We start from the raw sequence: 24,121 nt of genomic DNA, 5'->3' as shown, positions 1-24,121 counted from the left end.
TAATCTATTACCAGCAAGACTCAATGACATTTAAAATTGACATTGTGCTCAGTTTTTCAGAAGTTTTCCTAATACTCTGTTAATGGTTACAGTGAGATAAGAAATGCCAAAGATGCACATCACTCTATGTGGTACTATTTTTTTTTAATCCTCCCTCTGTTTTAAAAAGAACAGCCTTAAGAATAGATGCAATGCAAGCTATAGATAACAATAAAGTGAGGTAGTTCCACACTGTTTAAAATGGGGTTTAAATAGTCTCTGCAAAAATGTAGTAGTTTCATACATGTATAAAAAGTTAGGAAAATAGGTCTGTTTCTCTAAAATGTGACACAGTTGACCGCTCAGCTGAAATGCCTCCAAGATTATTTCAGTTGGAAGAGACCTACAACAATCATCTAGTCCAACTGGCTTTCCAATTCAGGACTGAGTTAAAGTTAAAACATATAATTAAGGGCATTTTTCAAATCCCTCAACCACTGACAGGCTTAGGGCATCAATCATCCCTCCAGGATGTCTGTTTTAAAGCAGGACATAACGTGTCATGGTAGCACATACAAGCAGTCTTATTTCTGCTCTCTAATTACATTTAGCAGCCAATGTGTGGTTGTGCATTTTATTTTTGCCACAAATTAGATCAACCTGATTATTAAAAGCACAATCTTCTTTTATTCTTATTTCCCTTTCTCTTCCTCATCCTAGTATGCTAACTTTCTTAATTATCCTCTTTAAAATCTCAGTTGACCTAATAAAATAGCTCACACATTTGTATAGCAAGTAAAAAAGACAAATATTAAAACCCCATAAATTTTTGGATGATAGGTTTACTTTTTAAGGAAGAAACTCTGTACTGCTGCAGCCTGAGTTATACAAAAATATAGGCTCTTGTTTCTTAGATGATGTCATAGCAGGAAGACGAGCATAAAAAAGCCTGAAAAAAAAATCCCAGTCTTCTTACACATGATTGTTCTTAGCATATATCAACATACCTGACCCTAATATTTTGGAAGACTGGATATTCCTTCAGTCTCATTACAGACATTCTTTACCTATTGCATTAAATACAAGGAAAAGTGATGACCTGAGAAAAGAAATGAAGGCATAGATGACATACCCAGATAAAAAGAAGTTTTTTAGAAAGTGGCATCACAAAAGCCATTAAATCTGAATCAGAAGCTAAAGCCCCTATCTGATGGTTGTTCAAACCAGAATGTGAAATAAGCAAGCAATAACTTTTTTCCCTCTCGAGCCTTCCTTTTAGCTTTTGCCTATAGTGTTGTCAACCTAGACTTCTCAAGCTGTATCACAGAGGCATTCCATTTTCTATAGTAATTATCCTCCGTTTTTTAGTAAATGTTTCATACTGCTGTGAAACTAAATTGAAATCAGCCCAGTGGAAAAGTGAACAGGGAAGAAGGTCAACCTGGAATAGAGGGCAATAAATAAAATGATTGACTTTGCAGACCAGATTACTATGTTCAATGTGAGAATGGATGTCATTTCTGAAGTATTTAAAAGGCTAGCAAGCAGGTAGTCTTTGGAAGTATGATCACATGCTTTGAAAGAAGAGAAAAAAAATCTCAAAAAGATAGAGCTTATTAAATACCACTAACTCATTAACTAATATATGTATACATATATAACTGTGTTTAGTAAAACTCTCAAGATATATTTTTAAATATATTAAAATCCCATGGTATTTAAATAGCTTCATGATTGTCCTGAGACAAATAAAGTGACTTTGCCTAACTCATTTTGTGCTCTCATTTGTTAAAATCTATTTCTTAAAGTTCCTAAAAACATAAATATCTGAAATGAAGCATAGCATTGTGCTCACCTGGAGACTTCCTGTTCAATAGCCATCTATGTGTTTATATATACAGCTAATAAAATCGTGGGGTTTTATCACTATGAATTCTTTAAAAGCAGCAAGAAATAACACTTTAGACATAAGAAAACCAAATAGAGTAAGACAGAAATATGTCATTCATATGCAAATTGATAAGAACTCAAATGCTGACAGCTCTTTTCTAATTCCAGAAGTTTATAGGCTCCGTCTTTTGACTAATTTAGGATGATAAGTTTTAATGTAAGTGTGTGTAAGATCCTTTTGATGTGTAATAATGTCAGGTAAAAATATCTTGAGATATATCCAAAGTAGAATATGCAGTCATGGTGGTATCTTTCTATAAACACAGAAGTCAGAAGGCTAAAAATCAGTCCTAACAAGCTCCTTACAAATATGGAAATATTCTTGAGGTGAGACCGTTCTTTCCATTTATTTGCTGTGTCAAACTAGGACCATGCTCCAATGTTTAAAGAAAAAAATTTAAAAAGTATCTAGGAATCTTAATAATATTATTTAAAACTATCCAAAACTACTTTTACACTTCAATTTAGTAAAGGTGAAATGGTAGTATACAATAACCACAGTGTGCAATGACTGTCTCATTAAGCTTACTGAGTATGTAAGCAATACATCTAGTGAACTGCCCCGAAGTCAGCTGCTTTGGGACTGCATTTGTTGCCCATACAGGCAATGGACCTGTAAGCACTGCTCCAGGTGTCACCAGACTGCATTGAAGACTCAGGGATCAGCTAAGTGTACTAAGCTGTTCAGCAGAATGCTAACAGACTTGGCCATGCTGTGTCATTCTTGCATTTCAGCTGCAGTGTGCAGACATGCACATAATGTCTCCTCAAGTTCAGCTGGGTCAAAAACAGACCAGCAAGTCTCCCACCCACCCTTCAGTACTGAAACAGCCTGATGATCTCTGCTGCAGCAATTTTCTCTCCAAGCTCTCCAAGAAGACAGAATTCCTTAGCAGCCTGGACAAAAACTCTTGAAAAATCAGCTGGGAATACTGAAAAAGACTAATACAAATAAGCACGCTCCCAAACCCCTTGAGCTCACTCAGCAGTAAGGGAGCAACAGACTGCAGACTACTGAGAAAGGCTGGACATATACAAGTCCATGAGGACAGACAGGATAAACACAGCAACTGCTGTTTTGAAGCCAGTCTGCCATGAGGAGAAGTCCCTGATCTCTGGAAAAAGGTTAAGACTACACTCACATTTAAAGCAATACGTTAAGACTTATGCAGAATTAAAAACAATACAATTCATGAAATTGGCACCAGTGTCTTCCACCAAAAGTAGACATGTTTACCTTGGTAAACAAAGTGAAACCCTCTGGCTGATGCCCCACTCTTAGCACTGAATCGCAGAAGAATTTGATTAGATGTAGCCAAAGGCAATGTCTCTCCTACAAATGGAAACAGAAAACAAATACACAAAACAGAAACAGTTTTAGCTCTTCAATATGTAATCAAATATGCTGTTAAAACACATAGTTTTATGTTTTCCTCTATAGTTAAAGAAAACATAAACAACATTGTACAAAATTAAATTTGCCATTGTCAGAACAAAAAGTCTTCATGATTCAACAAGAGAAACCTTCTGGATTTACTGCAGCAGTTGGAACTAGAGCTCCAACAAACTACTTGACTGGAGAACCCTACTGCCACTTGGGGCCAAAAGTATTAGAATCCTTTTTAGTTAACTCTTTTCTGTGACTGAGAGCTTTACTTTGCCTTGCAAAACACATTAAACAAATAAAAGCATTTGAAAAATGCCACAGGAATCTTCATGGAATGCTTGCCATTTCAAAACTAAAACTGAGAGAGAGCAAACCCACGACTTGTTTTATGTAGTGGCTTCAATAAAATATATGGTCACACATGAACTATATTACATTATTAACTTTCTTATAGCATTGCAAATTTTATTTCTGATTTGAGGATTAATAAAGATATTTAATGTAATTTAACACCTTTCTTGACATATCTGTTGGGAGTCATGATAAAAGTTCAATAATGAAACACTCTAGACAAAATTGCAGTACTTCCACAATGATTCCATTACATATGACTACTATTTTTTTCTCACTGGACTGCATAAACCCATATTTTATGAAATTCTACAGAAATGAATGATGATTTTAAAATATCTTATATAACCAGGTATATAATTCTTTCACTTTGGTTAATTTTATATTATTGCAACTAGTGATTCCATGTAACAGAATCCTGAATCAATGTAAATCAGATATGTCAGATATAATAAATAAAAATCAGAATTTTAAGTTCCCTTCAAGTATTTTTAAATGTCTGCTGTGAAAACAGACATTAGTTTCAACTTTTCCATGACAGCTTGATGCAGTAAAATTTGGTGCTTAGATGGGCTGTCTCTTAAAATGAAAAATTTAATTTTGTTTTGTTGCTAAACTCCTGTCAGTAATTCAACAAATTTTAGAATTTTTTGTGAACTCTTACTATGACACAAATAGCTAGGATTCACCAGAGGAAAATTAAAAACTGAGTTTTTCATATAATAATATATTTACTAGAAATCAAATAGATATGTTACATTCTTTTCATATGAAATATTTCTCCAATTATTCAAAGTAAAAACCAAGAAGCCATGAATAGCCCTGTACTGAAAAAATTTTAAACTCACATATAAACTATCCTAAATACTACAAGTGTTTGACAAGTCACATTCATAGCTGCAGAAACATACTTACATATCACTGAAGATTAACACAGTCATTACACATGCACACATTGGATATTTGGCCATGTTGAAATCCATATAAGCTTAATTATGATTTCACAAGGTCAACATTTTGCTATAGTTACCTGAATGCAACAGCTGGCCTGCTTTTAGTCTAAGTGCATGTTTGCATACAGATAATTGCATTTTGTAAATACAAGTAATTTGTGTTTAAATTAGACATTCAGAATATGTAGATGTGTATTTCAAAAAGTTTAGGGGCAGAGAAGATAATTATACCATCCAATCTGCCCTCTTATATAGAGATCAGAGAATTTCATTCAACTCTTTCTATACTCACCCAAGTGATCAGTTCTTGCCTAAACCATATGTTCCAGAATAATGTCTTGATTCAAAGATTTAGAAAGGTGTTCCATTCCCCTTCACATCCTGTTCCAATGACTTTATTTCCAAAGTAAATTCATAACATTCTCCTGATTATTTTTTTCCCATACCGAGCTGTGTAAGAAATGCATACTTCCTTTCTTTATTAATTACCTGAGTGGGATCCAGACAGTGAACTAAGTAGTCTAGCCTGAGAGTTTTCTCCATCAAATAATTCTGCCACATCATTCAAAGCTGTCTGAAAATAGGCAAATTGTCCAAACACCACTACATTAAAAAAAAGAAAAAAAAAGAAAAAAAAAGTAAAAAAGAAAAAGAAAAGGATAGACAGCAAAAAAATAAAAAGAGAGGAGATAAAAGAAGAACTTAGTCTTCAAAATCAAATTTAAGGATGTATTCTGCTTGTCTTGTTTATTAATGAATTCCTGCACAAATTTTTCCAACTTACTTCATTGTGTAACATGATAAAACAGCTGCATTAAACTTAAGCGATAAGAATATTTTTTTTGTTCATTATTTCCATATTTTTAATTAAAACCAAATTTATTAAATCACGCTTTCACCAAAACTGTGCCCTCCAGTCAAACAAGTCTTATTGCTTAGGTACCTATGAGAATAAGAAAACGGAATATCTAAACAGAAAGGTTTGTACCAAAATTACAGTGCCATCTATAGCAACTATTAAGGAGCATCTATTATCATATAGGATTAGTTGCTTACCTGGCTTTAGTCTGAGGAAGATTTTTTTAAAGTTATTGATTTGTTAAATTTTAAAAGTTGCATTAGTACTTATTTTATCAGAAGGCTATAAAAGCTGATCAAATACTAAAAACACCAGTGTGTTACCAGCTTTGACATATTGCTACACTTAATTCGCACTTCAGCTGTATATAATTTAAAGTGTATTAATAAATCATTTAATTATACATCTCACTAGTAAATATCGAATAGTTCACTGAATTCAAATATCATATAGCAATAGAAACATGAAGTAAAACCAAGTAAATAAAAATACTATTTTTTCACTCTAGCCATCTATATTTTATTTACAGCTGAGTCCTTACAGGTTTCATTGCACATAGAAAGTACCAAATGCATTAAGTTGGTGTGAATTCAGCCTTTAGGTAAAGAAGTAGTAAAATGAATCTTATTGCTACTTGTCTGGACTTAGAAAAAACCTGCTTTGTAGAAAACTATACCTTACCTACAATTGCACAAGTTTTACAGATTTTGTCCAAGTATTTCAACCTATTGAAACAATCAGTTTTGTGATTTTTCACAAACGCTTCTGGTTCTTTAATGTAAAACTGCTTCCCTTCCCTCCACTGTCCACTTTAAAAAAATATGATTCTATGCATCTTGCTCTTGTTAAAACATGAAAACCAAAAAGTTAAAATGTAGGAGGAATATAAGAACTTGTTTTCTGACACCTGATTTTACTTTGCAGGAAGCTTGAATGAATGATTATCCTATGATGATGAACAATGTAATCAATGAGGATATTCAGGATACATTTAGGTAGCAGACATAGACGCCTTACCTGAAGTCAATTGATTACTCTAGGGAGAAGTAAAACGTTAAAACCTTAGAATCATTTTCCATGTCAGGAATATATTTAGTTTTTATAAATAATTTGCAATACAATGTAAACTTGAGGTCATTATTACACATAAAGGACATTTGAACAGTAGAATGATGATAATGATTGATAAATCAATAGAAGAAATTCTTACCAAATTCTTTAGGGACAGTTATTGAATAATGACAAGTCTGTCCAGCCGTGTAATTATGAGGATAATTTGGTGATAAAACCACTCCCTCTGATCCAGTATACTGCCCTCCACATGGTGCTGGAAACAAACACAAAGAAACACATTATATTAATTAGAGTTGACTGTATTAGTTAAGCCTGAAAATAAAAATCTAAAGATCCCAAAATGACACTTGCTTTTTCTCAGGATATAATTTTATTATAATTTCTTTAAAATTAGAATACATGCAAGTTTTACTTGACTACAATTATTCCCATAGGACTGGAAGTATAAGTTATTTAATTGAAAGATACTGTAAAAAAAGACTTTAGATTGGGTTTTTATTTGAATATCTGTCTATATCTATCCATGTTAAAAACAGGTCAGGAAAAAATATGGTACTGCATAAAAAAATGGCACAGAAAAATACATAGATATGCTGACACTACCCTGCACAGAATGCCAAGGATTCTGCTTTGTGAAGTATGCTTGTATTGCCTTTTTTTCATATCTTCCTAGATGATTATGAAAAGAGCATATAGATTATACATATAAAAAAATCCTTGGCTTCATATGTATATTAAAAAAACAACAGAAAGGTAAGAGAAATTTTTAGAGCTACAGAAGTTAGAAGGGATATTTAAGAACAGTGGAGCTCAAACCTCCAAGACAAGTCAGGATTTATATGAGTAGTAGTTCTGTCTGTATCATGAGAAAAACAATAACAATGAATACATGGCGTGTTCCTCCATGTATAGGCTGTAAGTGTGGCATACTAAGGGACTGATGGAGTGGCTGTTTTTAAGTTCAAACATGTCCTTGTGTTGGACATTGATTTGTATACACTGAAAACAAAGTATTGCTGTCACTCTTCTCTTTTGGAAAAGTCTGGCTTCCTATCAAAATCTTCATCAAAATATTAGTCTTGTATTAAATTAGTTACACGAATTTCAGTGATCTTTTTATTGTGAGAAATTATTTAATAAAAAAACCTATAGTTTTCACCAGAATAACAGATTGTTGTAAGAAGTTACCTTACCCAAAAAAACAATAATGAAATTATTTTATAAATAAATAAATAGAAATAAGGTCATTAAAAATAGCATAGCCACATTAATTTGGTTTTAAGCAAGGAAAATATCATTCTGCTAAAAGGAACAAAGTAAATCAATATTACACTGCTGTGGGCATCTTACATATAGCAGAGTACAATCTAACACCTTCCTGGAAAGTAGCTCAGAGGACGACCTGGGGCCCAGGTGGACAAGGTTGTTGGAGTGGGGCTATGAAAGTACCCTGTTACCAACTCCTGGCTCTGCAGACCTAGCTCATGTGGAGCTGTGCCTAGTGAGTGAGGGCAGAGCCTGTGCTTGGCTCTTAGCCCTTGTTGAGCAGACCTGTTCTTTCTGCTCCCTGACAGGTCTTTAAAACCATGCTTGAAATATCTCCACAAGTGTGACTTCCTTATAAAAAAAGGCAGCAATTAATACTACAAATCCTTCTCTTAGCTGCTTGTATGAATTATTTAAAAATTCAATGTAATGATAGAAGATGAGAAGTTTGATCTATCAGTAGGCAGAATAGGATTATGTGGCTGAGGTGAAACTCAAATATCACAAGGAATTAGTTTATGGCATGAATTTAAAATCTTTATTATTTCCTTCTCTTTTTGCTTTGAGGATATCAGAAATTATGCCACAAAGTCTGATTACCACATGAAACTCTCAAGTCATGAACATTTCACTGGAATGAAAGTGTATCACTTTTAATTTAAAACAAACTCCAAAGTTATGGAGTTGTAGAAATATTTCCTTCTAAGTTGTGCTTTTCTATAATTAAAAATCTAAAATTTTGCAGGAGACTATTTTTCACCATAAATAAACTAATACTTTATGGATTTTATTAGCTAATATATGTAAATTGTTTTTGATTTGTTAAAATTGTTCCATATGTATGTATATACACAACACAAACACTGAAACAAGGAATAGAGGATAAATTAGTTAGCCACATTTCTGAGATGTCATTTTAATTTTCTGCCTCAGTAACTATAATTCTTATTCCAAGCTGACAATTAATGCAGTATTGAGATGGTTGTGGTATCTATTCTAAATAATACTGGGTGTCTCAAGAACCTTACATATTACATTGTAATCATTATGAACATGTGTTGATTCCAGAGTTTAAAGACATTTTTAAATACTTAATACATTACTGACTAAGCTATAGTCCAACAGTCATCATGATTCTTATTTTTCGACCTCAGATTTGTTTTTTTCTTACACAAGCTGTATGTGTAGAAAGTGTAAACAGCCTCAGGGACTGAGAAACTGAATTCACTGGGGGGACAAGGGAAATGGTAAGAAAACAGTACATACCATTACAAGATGGCAATGCTCTGTTCCATGCTGGTTTTCCATCTGCACCAATTACACATGTTATAGTTGAAGGTTCAATAATCTTATATCCAGAATCACACTGGTAAGTAATGGTTGAACTAAGCTTAAAGTCTGTTCCAATCCTTGTGCCATTCATGATGTTTCCAGGATCAAAACAAGCTTCCCGTGGCTTTTCTGTTAAAATGAATTACAGTAAATCTATATACACTTTCAATTAAAAAGAACATCAAAAAGAACAATTATCAATGGGTTTTTTCAATCACTTTAAATTTTTCAACAAGTTAGTAATATATTATTCTTGTTGAATCATGGATCATGGATGTTTGCATAAGATTAAAAGAGGAAATTATACTGAGAGGATCTAACCAAGAGCATTTTCTTCCTACCTTTTTTTAGCAGAACCCTCCAGAAGCTGAATGATTCCAATAAAGTTCAGTATTTAGTATTTAGAAGAAAAATGGCCAGTTCTAGAATTCACCACTTCTATATACATATATATTATATATATATATTGTTGACAAAAGGAAGATTATGGAAAATGTGGGTCCTCTCCAGAAAGAAATGGGAGACCTGATTACCCAGGACATGGAGAAGGCTCAGGTAGTCAATGACTAGGGCTTGTAGAAAAAGGACAAGGGGGAGTAGCTTCAAACTGAAAGAGGGTAGGTTTAGATTAGATACAGGGAAGTAATTCCTTACCATGCGGGTGGTGAGGCATTGGAACAGGTTGCCCAGAGATGTTTTGGATGTCCCCTCCCTAGAAGTGTTCAAGGTCAGTTTGGATGGGGCTTTGAGCAAACCGGTCTAGTGGAAGGTATCCCTAACATGGCAGGGGGGGTTGGAACTAGATGATTAAGTCCCTTCCAACTCACTGTTCTATCATTTTATACATTTTATATAAAATATTGAATAATATACATAAGAAAAATGTTAAATTATTAAGCAGAAGCATACTGTCCATCAAGTACAATAATTTTCTTAAAGACAGTATTCTGTTCTTGTATCTTTTATTTTTACCTCATTATAATTTCATTTAACTTCCAGTTGCATAGAGGAACTGATATCAGACTATGCCGAGAATAAAAATTAGACGCACAGTAAAAATGTGTGTGCACATTTTCAATCGCCGTCTTTATCTCTTTATCTCTTTCTGCTCAACACTTCATTTTCTTTCCTTGCAGGCCTTGCAGATTTCCTGGAACAAATTGCTTTCCCATTTTTTTGATATTTTTTTTGGACAGGGACAAACAGTCTAAGATTTCATTTATGGCAATATGACAATTACTTTGGGAAGAAGAACCTTGCAAGTATGGAGAATAATGCATGATTCTGGATGACAGAAGAAGACTAAATATAAAAACGATTTTATAGGTCTTTTTCATTCCTCTCTCTTTTATAGATATATATTTTTTTGTATTTCTTAGATCTTTTTGTCTTTCATTTTTAACATGTACATTAATGTGGTTTGCTTCCATTGTCAAGAATAAGAAGCTGAGGCAGCACTTCTGCTGCTGAAAAACAGCTTGATAAAACTCAGCAAAGATTATAATCAAGCCACACACAGCATCTGTGACTGGGAAAGAAACCAGCATCTTCAATGATTTTCTGACTTTAATAAACAGTCAGCCTAACCCAGTCTCTATCTAGTAAGAGGCACCCCCTCAAAAAAAAATGCAATTACTATCCAGTAGTATTTATTCAAAAATGCATTTGTAGATTCAAAACAATGTGGAAAGGAAAATGTATTAGCATGTATTGACAAGAAAGAAAAAACAGTCAGATGGCATTCTTGGGTAAGACAATTTCGCTGTTGTAAAACTTTTTTCCAAATGTTACTTTTGATGTGCATCTTCTACCTATTTTTTTTTTTTCTGGAAGATGAAAAAGTGCATAAGTGATGTGAAAGAGATTTCATGAAATAGGATTTCTGTATTCCTTCACGTATTAACAGAAAATAGTTTTTAAAACATATGTTAATGCATCAAAGTATTTGGCAGTTCAGTTATGAGTACATACAGAAGTAAACAGATTTGAGTCTCAATAATCACTAAATAACATTTTTTCCTTTTATTTAGATTACCATGAGAACAGTACCTTTATAGTCAATGGCAAATCCTGACATTCCAACAGAAGCATCACTGCGAAAAGCCAGAAACAGACTGTTACCACTGCTCTCTATTCTTTCAGGAGCCTGTGAGCCTTGAAAACTGCCAATTAGAGGACTGTTGGAATCTTCTCCTTCATAAATATGTAGAAAATCATAACTGGGTTCCATATTGAAACTGAAAATAAAGGGAAAAAATAATTAAGTCTTCAAGGTTTTTTTTTAATGAGTTAAACATTACTGTGACTGTAGCTGCCAATTTTATGCCTAAACATTTTCTTCTCCAGAAATAAATGTCTTTTTAAATGTGATTCACAGTAAAAGTTCACTAACTTTCAATGGAGTTCTTTTTACCATTTATATGAACACATTCAGCTTTCTAAAAGCCATCATGAATATCCTCCCACCTATCTTAAACAACTCTATCAAGATCATGGAATCACTTTCTTCAGAAAGGTTGCCTCTTACCAGTGACCACAGGAATGAACCAGAAAAGTAGCTTGAATTAAAAGTCCAGATTTAGTGGGCTAAACTGGATTATACTAATTCCACCCATTACAAACATAAGTTTATAATTTTAGAAACAAGATGCTGTCATATGGATAGAATACTATCTTGGAACTTGCTTTTGTTCTTACCCAAATGATATCAGACATGATAAATTAATGTGAATTAATATTAATTCTCACCAAGACATCTATGTTATGCTGTATTTGATAACACTTATATGTTTTACAAAGTAATTATGAAGATAATACAAATGGAATGTCTTTCAGAGGAATTTAACTGAGGTGAGTTCTGAGACAATGTAAAGATAAATCTCAGGCAGTTCTAGATAAACAGAGTTAGATAAAAGGATATACTAGGAACACAGAAGAAAAGATAAGAAATTTGAAGCTACATTAAAAAGGGCAAGCAAGGTCTCAGTCAGTTGGATAGTTTTGGGTTTTTTCTATTTATCCTTGTAGAACAAAATAAATAAATATGTCTTTTTCCCAAGTGTGACAGTCAGCTGTTTGTCTTTCTATTACACCAGTTAGTATTGTTAGATGCAAACTTTTCCAAATTATGGAAGACAGAAGGAATAATATCTTTAGCTAGCAGGAAATATTTTCATAATGCCAAACGGAAACAGCTTCATATAATGAATAATATTTTATGCCCTATTTTCAAGAAGTAAGAGAAGCCAAAAAATATTTTAAAATATTTGCTAAGACAGAAAATTTTTAGTTGAGGGTTTTAGAAGTGTTAAAAGGAATAGAAACCTAAAGGCCAAAACCAAGGAAAATCAAATTGTACAGAGCAATGGTTTTCAATCTTTCTGTAGGAAACACACATTTGAAAAAACATTTTACATCTCCTTATTCTCAGTCCACATTCACATCCTGTGCAGACACTGCTGCTTTCTCAAAGCCTGTTCTGTGAGAATAGCACAGGCCTCAGCTGTAGCATTCTGCCAAGTATGAGAAAGGTTAGGTGAAATGAACAGAAAATGGTATGTTAAGAAAGTAGGTTTTGCAGAATAATGTCAAAGAAACGTTATTTCCTCTGCTCTCCATCATCTGCCAAAGGTCTTGGGGGTCTGGGGAGGCTCCTGCTCTCTGGAAGGTGGCCAATGTTAATGCAATTTACAAGAAGGGTGTGAGAGAAGACCCAGGGAACTCCAGGCCTGATTAACCTCAGCTACTGAAAACTGTATGTATTATTAGACTGCAATAATTTAGAAAACTTATTGGAAGTATAGCATAAACAGAAAATTCCATTATATTGATCATACTGTACTCCTCATAACAATACTTCCAAACAAATCTGAATACTGAGTAAGTTTCTTCCATCTTATTTGAAATGGAGCATTTGAGCCAATTATTTAGGCAATCCACAAAAATATGGTGCCTACTACACCTATCATGTGATATCTTCAAGAGTGTAATTAGTGGAGAACTATTGTCATCTATATGCTATGTGATCAAATACCTGAATAACAGAATTACCATATTTTTTATTATATAATTTCAAGTACCTTATGATTCCATTCTTCAATTTTGTGTCTATCAATAGTTTTTAGAAAATAAACTGCAGTCCATAATTAAAGAAACTGGATTTTTTTTTTGGTTTGGTGTTTGGCTGTTGTTGTTGTCTTGGTGTTATATTGATTTTTTTTCACACAGAAAGGGTACAAATATTACACAGATAAATTCTCAACCTAAAAGAATCACAATTGATCAACATTCCACTGAAGTCAACAGCAATGTTTCCATTCTCTGCTTTAAAATCACACTTAAAGCACAGTATCAAAAAATGAATAAACATTGCATTTGTATCCATAGATATAGCAAGCAAGATGATTATATAGGACTGATTCAATTAGAAACAATAAACAGAGCACATGAATATGACTATATCCCTGAACTTCAACTTGTAAAAATCTATGCAACACATATAGGTTGATTATGGAACACAGAGGAAATAATTAAAATTGTGATACAACATTATCTCAAAGTCTTTTATCTCTTGACTAAGTAGAACAATTTTTTTTCTGATCTATTCACTTTAAGCAGAGTATATTAGGCTGTATTTCTAAAATCCTGTAAGAACTGACTTACAGATAGAATTTCCACTGCACTTTAAGTGCACCACATTTAAGTGTACCACATTATTAGGTACAATAGCATAAATCAAGCATTTCAACAAATTGATAAGGTCGTTCAAGGATTTTTATTTGATATGTCACAGAAAGTTTTGTTCTTCAGGAATATATTGGATAGCAAAGATACTATATAGCTATATATTTTTTCTTTTACATTTTTTGGAATCAATGATACAGCACGTATTAGATATATGCTCCAGGATGTAGCCAGAGAATTTAATTAGAAGCTTTAAGAAATTATAAATATTGCCATTTTTAGATTTAAAACCCTTTAAAACAGAGACATTCATTGAGAAAAGATACCTTTTGAATATCAAGGCAATGACAAAGTCAGGGTTTACTTTTATTCTCCAGTCACATTCTTTCCCAGGAGGATAAGGCTGTGGATAGTTAGGTGATAAAATAACTCCTGCTGGGCCTGTCAGGTTTCCCCCACAAGCAGCTGTCACAATGCAAAAAGGAATAGGAATATGGTCACATTTTAAATTCACAAGCACATACTAGCTGTTAAGTAGGAGCAAAATGATTTCTACATTCACCAATAATAATTTTTTAAGAAAACCAGAACTTTCCCACTTCCTCTTAGCAAAAAATTTTCTATTTGTCTTTTAAAAAAGTGACCTCTGTTCATATTCAAAAGCAGTACAGGAAAAATCTTTCTAAAGGAATAAAAAATATTAAGTTAATTAGGAAGTCCTGTATATTTTTGGTATTACTTAATCCTGTCTCTATCATGCAGAAAATTTCTTATATACTGGAAGTACTTTAAGAACTGGGAAAGCTCAGTAGTACGACTCAGGTTGCAGTTTCTATTGACCATAGATGTTGTAGAAATCTGTTTGATTCACTTAGTAAAGATATTACACAAATCAAAAATTAAATACATTCATTTAGTTACCATGAATTGAATGTGACTTTTAAACAGATAAGGAATCCTACTCTCATAGATGATAATCACATAGAAGTCTAACAAAAAAAGTAAAGTAGTCAATACAGGCTGCACCTACATTACCAACTCAACCAGACTCAGAGAAACACATTTTAAGTGCAAACCAGTTTGGAGCCCTGGGAGAGGGGCCCTGAGGGCACAGACACGGGGTTTCCCTGCCCCTGCTCAGCCTCGTTCCCATTGGTTGGTTTGTGTTCCCTGCGCGGGCAGAAGGACCCTTGGTCCCGTGACTGGAACAGTTCCTGGGCAGAGCTCCGGCCATGCGGCTGGAGAAATAAACATCTCTCTGAAACAGCTATCAAGAATCTGTCTGTCCATATATATTTCCTTTCCACGGGACTCCTGGTTTGATATATGCATGTTGCAGTATCCCCACTGCAACACCAGTTGGTGCTAAGGATTTGGCATCTACACAAAACATTTTAAAGAGGTTTCTTTTCACACCATTCCACTTACAAGTCAGCATACTAAAGTAAGGACTTTATGAAAATGTTAAAATTACATATAATGGCTTTACAGAACTCTTAAGGTTTCTGCTATTGTCATGTCTACACTAAAGATTATTTTAATCTGCTTTCCCCTTCAAAGTCACCTTGAGTATATGGAAGAATAACAGGAACTATGTATATACTTTTTGACCAAAGGTATTCTCTCTTTCTTTCTCTTATTTCCTTCTTTCTTTTATGTTTGTTTTGTTGGTGTTTTTTACTAGACAATAAAGAAATATGGAGTGATTATAATTGGTATTCAAAGTAAAAGTATGAATCTTCTAGACCTTTAGATACCATACATATATTATTTTAATTTTTTATTTAGATGTTTAATTTGTGAATGATCCCCATATGTTTAGTAAGCATTTTCATACTACTTTGTATGCTGCACATAAGACACCCAGAAGAAAGTAAGCAGATAATGTGCTGCTCCAATTCTGTTACATGATATGGAGTCAGAGAAACTATCCTCCATTATCTTGAATCTTGCACAGTATTTTTACTTCAGAGAAACAGAGGGACTGCAGTTATTTGAGGATATGCTATTTTGGAAAGTGCTTTTCCAAAATGCCTTCTAGAAAGAAAATCATTATGTTTATTCCAGAGACTTTGTATCTGGGTTTTAGGATTGCTAAAGTAAGTCTTCATTTAATTATAAATCAGTAGGCAACAAAATAACCAGGATTTAAAAAATTACTATGCCTAGCAGATAAATTTCCATATGTTGGTTACTCTTACAAAACCTACACTGATGACCTTAAAATACAATTCAGCAAGCCTGTAATTATTACTCTACTGGCAAGAACCCCAGTGAAACCTTTATACAATCTAGCACTATGGATCCACCCTCTCCTGGTGCTATGGAAATATATCTAAGTTCTTTCAACAGCATTGTAACTTGGATCCCCTTTTCTGCATCTACTTTTCCCGATAAGTATCCATCTTCCAAGGTATTGCACAGGATGGGTATTTAATCTGTAAGATAACTCAGAAAGTTTTCAGAATAAATAATGGATCACAGTTATGTAACCAAACTATTACACAGAGGAACATTCTAATGAGACCATTTCAATATGATTTTTTTTATCCAAATCACCACTTCTGTTTAATTATTTCTATTAGACTTTGTCAATTTTAAACTTTTATGAAGTTTAAAGAATAAAGCAAGAAAATCACACCCAAAAATACTGTTAATCAAGAGAATGAGACTGACATTTTCTGTAAGTACAAAATAACTGAGTTCTGCAGAGATCATCGCCCCAGCAAGAGCACCATATGCCCAGTAACTGAACAAGAAATCTGATCTGTATTAGTCCTGAATAGAGACTAACATCTCATCTTAATACCTATGCATGTAGGAGGATCAGGTTGCCAGAAGAATCGGTTATTCAGTTGCACACATGTAATTTTAGCCTGTCCTTGCAGCTGATAGCCAGGGTCACACTGGAAGGTGGTGGTGTCTCCAGGTTCTCTGCTGTCTCCGTATCTAGTGCCATTCTGCGGTGTCCCAGGATCATTACAAGTTGATGCAATGGAAGCTGTATGGGAATGATGAAATAAAAGCTGTAAGGTGTAGATACTTACTTACCATCCATATTTAAATGCACATGTTCACATTAGCATTCCAACCAGAGACAATATTATTTGCTCTTCAGTTAATACAGGAAGGCTATGGTTCCTTTACTTTTACAAAAACCTGCCCACTGAGATACATCATGATTATGTGACTGCCTGCCAGTATCTTTAGTATAAAAATGGCCTGAGAACTAGTAACTCCTTTTCTCACTTTAATATTCTGGTTATCAAAACAGATTTGATGCCGTTTGCACAATAGTGTATCATGTTGTAAATAATATTGTTTTATAGTCCTACTATACTGTAGCATGCAAATGCTGTTTACCCCCATCTGGCTAAATTAAATAGCAGTTTATGGAGCCCTGAGGTTTTCATTTCAGGGGCAAGAAACAACTTTCTTAGAGATAACTTAAACTGAACCTTAGCAAAATATCTCACTTATGATCAGTTCTCAGTAGTTGCATATGGATTTTTCTTTCTAAAAGAATAAATTCATTTAAAAAGCAATGTTAAACTAACCATCAGTATGGGATGACTTAAAGCAAGTAATCACCCAGAAAGTGGATACACAAATCTACATCTACTGTGGATTTTCGGAAGATGCCAGGTCTCTTCTGGCTTCGGGTTCTCTTCTACTGGCTTCAGGTATTCAGACATCCTGAGTTGCAACAAACTTTGCAGTCTTCCAAAGGAAAGGAGGTCCCATCTCTGGAGACTAATGTCTCTACTGAATTGCACTCTGTTTCCTACCAGTCCTTACCCAAACATCTTTTTCAAAGAACTTACTACAACTGTGAACAAAAGCCAAAATAAGAAGTCATAAATCCAGTGTCACAATTGTCATTAATGGTACTGGTGTCTACCACCAATATGCAACCTTCCTGACCATAATAATCCATTTTCTGAATTAGCAGCTGCATCTATTCCTTCTGTCCACACCAAAGGAGTATACCACTATAAGAAACAGCAAGAGCAACTAAATATTTGCAAACTTGAAAGAACTACCAGATTGTACAACTGGAAAACTTTTTTTTACCCTCTATTGTAAATTTTCAGAAGGGAGAAAGGTTGAAAAAAAAAAAAAAGAGTAAAATAAGAAGCAACTATTTTGGATTCTTAAAGCAGTTTTATGCATGTTCAAGCAAATGGGTGGTCACAGATAAATCGCAGAAATTGTAAAACATCTTTGTGGGAGAATTTGTGGATTATTACAATTAACACACTAGAAACACACAAACTTTGTTTAACATTTTATTGTTCATAGGTTTTTGTCGTTGTTTCCATTCCAAAACAATAGATCTCATACTTTGGATCATTCCTATATGCAAATGAAGCAAAAGATATGGCAGGTTTTTAACTGTGGTGGACTTTTTTCCACTAGGAATTACAGTAATAGCTGTCACTACTAATGACTACTCTGTAAGCATTCCCCAGGCACCACTCTGACAACTTACCTGACACCCCATAGTAGTGCAGTTTACTAAAAGTATGTTTGGCCACAAGGGAATGAAAGCATGGTCATGACCTCAGAGAAGTTTTTCCTGATTTGACAGACAGCAACAGCTCTGAACAATGGATCGCTCTAGTGCTTATCTGTTAAAGACTTGCAATTCTTTCAAGTAAATGAGCACAAGCCTGTCCCTATCATTAGCTGTTGTCTTTTTTTTAAACATATCTCTGAATAGATTAATTTTCTTCTTAAAAGGTTATGTTACGTAATATTTCAGCAAACAACACTTTCCCATTCTGTGTCAAGTATCCATCCACTAGAAGGGACCAATGCCTTCTAATATTAATTTCACTGTTAATTTCTTATATGCAAAGTTCTAAATTTTAAAAATTATCACAGATATTTAATAAACAAAATGTTCTTTACACTGTTGGTCTTGCAGCCTCAGAAGTTATTTTATGTATTTGAAACCAACAACTTTTTATTGTGCCAAATACACTTGACCCTAATTAAAGAGAACACCAGACATTTAAGCACTGATGTGTCATCTAGTAAAGGGAATATTTAGACAGACTGTCAACTTTTCAACTTGCCTCCTTTCCAAGTTGTTTCACTTCTCAAGAATCCCAAGAGATTCTGTAACTGCATGAAAATTACAAGTCTGATATTGCTTCATTTGGTATTTTGCAAATATCTGAAGTGTATAGAGGTCATATGCATTTATAAGTAATTCAGAAATTAAAAATTACCAGCTTTCCATCACTGCTCTTCTGTTATAACATTTAACAAGTAAAACATACACGCTGTAAAGTAAGGAAATCAATAACTTCCTTTTAGGCTCAAGGATACAAAATCAAACTAAATTACAGAGTTAGACTTTTAAAAAATGACTGAGAAAAATTAGGTTACTTAAATGGCATAGCCAGGAGATGAGATGTGAATGCCACTAAGCTGGAAAATAAGTAATTTCTGCTTCTCAGCTCTTGCATATGTGCTCCAAGCCTTAAGCTTAGATGATACTCAGTGGGCTATAAACTAATCCTCTGTACAGATTTCCTGTCACTTACTGTCTCCTTTGCTCAGAGAGGAACAAGCTTCTGTGTGCATTAAAGATGGAACTTAGAGGTAGGTTCCAGAAGAACAGACAGCTGGGAAAACCACAGATTGCTAAGGAGTTTTCAGACCTCCATATGTAGACAGCCACTGTGTTAAGCCTCCCTGTTTCTAACTTAAGAATCTTTCACAATCCCAATTTAGATTTTATTTTGTTTTTGGTCCTCAAATTATATTTCAAAGTTGATTTAAAATTGAACTGAAAATCAATAGGAGACTGCTTTCGAGAAGATGACACTGTGTATTTGCAAGGCTGCAGACCTGTGAGAAAAATGATAGATTTTTGGTTAATTTATCTTTTACTCTTTTTTGGTTTTTTATATAATTTTTATCTTGTTTTCTCTTGTACCTCAAGGAAATAAAAACATCGCCTCCATCCATATAATTTTCACTGTGTCTGTGGTAATAATCATGTAAGCCATTTGCTGTAGTGTTGTGCTACAGACAGTATATTTTTTCTAGTCCACATGGTTATAGAAACAATATTGACTTTTCCAGGCTTTTAAATTGCACAAGCTTCCCCGTTTAGTGCATTATGTTTGGATAATAATAAGCCTGAAAAGGAATTTTGCATATCAAAGCTGAGACGTATGTAGGATTTTCAGTGATTTCAGACTAACATTTCAAAATGTCAAAGAATAATGTTTGTCTTCTAAAAAGTAACTCACATAACATGTGTAAATGTAAAGACTAAGTACTTTGCAAATTAGCATCAACAACATATTTAAATGTCATGTATTGTCCAAGACTGTAAAGAAAAAAGAAACCCAAATGCCAGTGAAGCCTCTTAATTAAGGTCTGGAGAAAAAAATCTTGTAAGTTTAGAGGTAACCACCAAAGTAACCTATAAGATTCATTTTTGTTTAGTTCCACAGGAACCAAATGAAGAACTACTACCCCCTATGAGGCTGAGGATGCCTTCCCCAGGCCATGGATTAGATGATGGATAGGAGTGCAATGACAGTTTCATTACCACAGTTTCATCACTATGTTATTGTGAGCATGAAATGCAACATTTATAACATCACAGACAGCAAAAGACACTGAACTGTGAAATTATTAGGTTACAGACTTGAAAAGGGTTGAATTCTTGTGTCTTGTGACCTTTTATTTTTATTTTAACAATGGATGTCTTAATGGATTTTATTTTTATCGAACTCAAAATTTATTAAGTTAGTAAGGCAGGTATGTGATTATATATTATGCATTGTAAATTTCTTTTAAAATATATTTTTGTGCTATCCCCCTTTTCCCAAAAATTTAATTGTGAACCAATCTGGAACAATTGCATTATGAATTCTAGCAATGAAGATTCTGTAATGGAAATACTTATACTATTTAAATGTGGCAGCTTAGGCCACTAGGCAAGTGATTAAAAAATATTTCAACAATAAAGGAACAATTTTCAAGACAACAGTACTCAGTTCAACATAGGTGACACAGTTACTGTAAAAGTTGCTGCAGAAAAACACATGATCAAAAGGAATTGCAAAGCTGGACAAAAGCAGAAATCATTGCTTAAACAGATTTGTCAGATTAAGCCCAATGCCATTAGGAACAACCAAACAGCTGATAGTTAAGCTTTTGCCAGAGGAAGTAAGTTGTCAACAGATGTCTCAACATCTGACAGAATAATTTCCAAATAATTGTTCTAATTATAATTGGTGTAACTTGCTTATTTGTATTATCATAATTGGTAACTTGTGCTGTTAAATTAAAGATTTAGTCAAGCATTTTTACTCACCATTGCTTATTTCTGCATATACTTCAGGAGCAAAATTTAAAAATATTGAGGAAGCAAGAAAACAACCGAAAAATCAAAAGTGGACAACCAACTATACAAATGCCTTCATTTTGTATCTTTGTATCTTCTAATAAGACAGAAATTTTACAATAAATTGAGAAAAAGTGCCTTGCTACTTTATTAACATCTTGACAGTTGTTTTATACTAACAAAAAAAAGATCACATCTTTGCTTGTATGAAAGCAGAGATAGGCACATTTTTAATTAAAGTGTATGCTTGCAGAATATTATAACTAAGAGAAATTAACAATGCTGCAGAACCAGAGATAGGCATAGAATATTATCATAGATAGGTCTGATTCTACAAAAGCCAGACATCTCAAAAAATTATTAGGTTTTTTTTTTTAATTTTAAGAAGACTGTGAATAAAATCCTTTGATGTATTATTTGCCTTGAGGACCAAAATCTGTAAAACCACCTAAAGAACTATAAATTCATCATTAAGTTGAAGAAAAGGATACAGTTCTCTTAAGTTACAACAGCTGAGAATTTAGTTGAAGAAAAAAAGGATAGACTGTAAGGGTAGAACTAATATTAGATATTTTTAAACTAAGGCTATCAGAGCCTGTAAGAATTACATTATGACTAGAAACTACCAGTGCTGTTCCTATCATCTGTCACTTCTATTGTTTTTGCTAAATATCAAGTAAAAAAAATTATACTGTTAGAAATAAAAACCCTCAATAAAATAAACTTTAGGTCAATAAAAGCAATGGACCATCCATTAGCATGGGATCCAAGTGCTTACAGAAGTCTAGAGTAGATGAAGAATAAACATTCAGGGCAAGATTGATCTGCTTCAACGTAGGTGACTAGTCTCATTTCAGATCCCTTATCATATCCAAGGAATCAGCACATGACTGGAAGATAGGAGTGAGAACTTATGGCTGTGTGACCTTCTGCAGTGGCAGATGGAGACTAGCCAGCACACTTTATGACATCTCAAAGGAAACTAGACACCTGGGAAAAGACAGATAGGATTCATTTCATCTGTTCTTAAATATTCAAAAGTTTGAAAATTACTAGTAGTATATCTAGACCTGTAGCTGATAAGAAGAAAAAGCAACTCCAGACGGAAATTTATCCCATTTACCTTAGATATGTACTACAGAATTAAGCTAGGTTAGATAGCACTTTTTTAATGGCTAATTTACGAAAGAAGGTTTTGCTGCCAGTAATTTTGTTTCTTTGCAATAAAGAAGACAAATAACCAAATCTGCTTATACCCTTGTGCCAGAAGGAGCTGGTCGACATCTCTACTTGTAATACATAGCTTAAATGTATTTAATCCCCAGAATAAAGGTCAGTTTTGTACACTGAACTTCATTTTTTGTCCCTTTATGCATAACTAAATGGTAATTAAGTTTTAATGAAAAACATTAGACTGATTACAAACATAATCACTCTTGTCAGTTCATGTCCTCATGCTCTACATGCTGAGCTGAGTGGGTAAGACAGGGAACTTTAACATTCAAACATTTTGCAAGATTCAGCCAATTACTTTTTTTTTAATTAAAATACCTCTAATTACACTTACAATAAACAGTAAGTAATTTATAAGTGATATTTTCTGATCTACCTCAAACTACCCTTTCACAGCACCTCTTTTTTAGTCAGAGGCAGTTACGGCATTCTAGAATGCAAAGTATAGAGACTAATTAGCACATTCACAGCACAATGAAACAAATTCACCAGATGCAAATTAGCACTTCAATGTTTTGTGTTTAAGTTGCTCATTTGATCTGATACTCAGAAATGTATATCCTTTATATGATTCCATAAAGGGGTGCTCATGAATGCAGACACTCATCCCAATTGCATAATCCAATACGGAAGCTGCATTATTGAAGGTTTTCCAATTCTGTGCAATTCTGAACCTGAAATTTACTTCTTCAATTATAATTAGCAGCTAAATGAAATACTCATTAACAGATGCAACACTTGAAAATCCTTCACATGACACAAAGACAGAAAACTTCACCAATTACCTTCATAGAACTCATAATAAAACGTCTGCATCTTCTGCAATTGCCAAAAAAAAAGTTTGAGCAATTCAGAAATCTTTTACATATTGAGTTACAAACTACTAAAGTACTGAAATGTCAATATTCTGTGCAGCTTTGCTACAAACTGTCTGACAGTTTGAACACATGATGAATACTAAAGCATGTAAAGATTCCCAGTTAGCCATAGATTAATTACTCTAAGTGCTTTACACATCAAGGCCGCAGTGGTCTGCACATTGCCTCAAGAGGACTAAATAAACTAGACTCTGATTTTTAGATTAAATAACTAAACATTTACTTTAACATATTCCTTAAATACTATTTTTTACTCCTTACAATTTAAATATTAATGACATATTCCACTTGTCAAACAGAGTGAATGAAACGGTTTTCCCTCTACTTGAGCACTCAGCTCTTCATCATTAATTCCAATTAATTCCAGTAAGACATACTCTGCAATTGCCAGCATGATCACTCAGTGCATCCATCAGATATTATACTAGGATGGGAAAAACAGTTATTCTGTCTTAAAGCATTAAATTGTCTTCTACTTACTATTAGTACCACTGAAGGTTAAGGAAAGTGTTGGTAAACAGAACGTCTTAAATATTTCTGTCCTTTCAAAATCTGTGCACAAAGGTATTTTCACATAATACAATGTTAAACGTATTTGTTAATCCTGCCCCTGACAGGGAAAAAATCCCCAATTTATTTCCACAAATGTAAAACTTATCATGTAAAAAAAACCTTTTTCATGTAAAACATGAAAAGCAGTATATCCTATACCACACTGGTGAGAATTTTTAGAAACATTTTTTCTGCTCTTTGTCTTTAATTCATTTTACATACTTTTAACTAGGTTTTTTAGGCTGATGA

At 33.6% G+C, this 24,121-nt stretch overlaps 1 protein-coding gene across 1 annotated transcript in view; it reads right to left on the bottom strand.

The window, feature by feature from the left end:
- Positions 1–24,121, bottom strand: part of CSMD1 (CUB and Sushi multiple domains 1) — a 1,107,925-nt gene that overhangs the window by 161,345 nt on the left and 922,459 nt on the right. The window contains exons 27-33 of the mRNA XM_017739215.1: positions 16,644–16,835; positions 14,161–14,299; positions 11,201–11,388; positions 9,086–9,280; positions 6,690–6,806; positions 5,110–5,223; positions 3,167–3,262 (exon numbers count right to left, since the gene is read on the bottom strand). Of these exons, the coding sequence (XP_017594704.1) occupies positions 3,167–3,262; positions 5,110–5,223; positions 6,690–6,806; positions 9,086–9,280; positions 11,201–11,388; positions 14,161–14,299; positions 16,644–16,835 (1,041 nt within the window). The remainder of the gene's footprint in view (positions 1–3,166; positions 3,263–5,109; positions 5,224–6,689; positions 6,807–9,085; positions 9,281–11,200; positions 11,389–14,160; positions 14,300–16,643; positions 16,836–24,121) is intronic.

Source organism: Corvus brachyrhynchos, unplaced genomic scaffold (genome assembly GCF_000691975.1).
Source record: "Corvus brachyrhynchos isolate BGI_N302 unplaced genomic scaffold, ASM69197v1 scaffold136, whole genome shotgun sequence".
Classification (NCBI taxonomy): domain Eukaryota; kingdom Metazoa; phylum Chordata; class Aves; order Passeriformes; family Corvidae; genus Corvus; species Corvus brachyrhynchos.
This window is presented reverse-complemented; position numbering and strand designations above follow the sequence as displayed.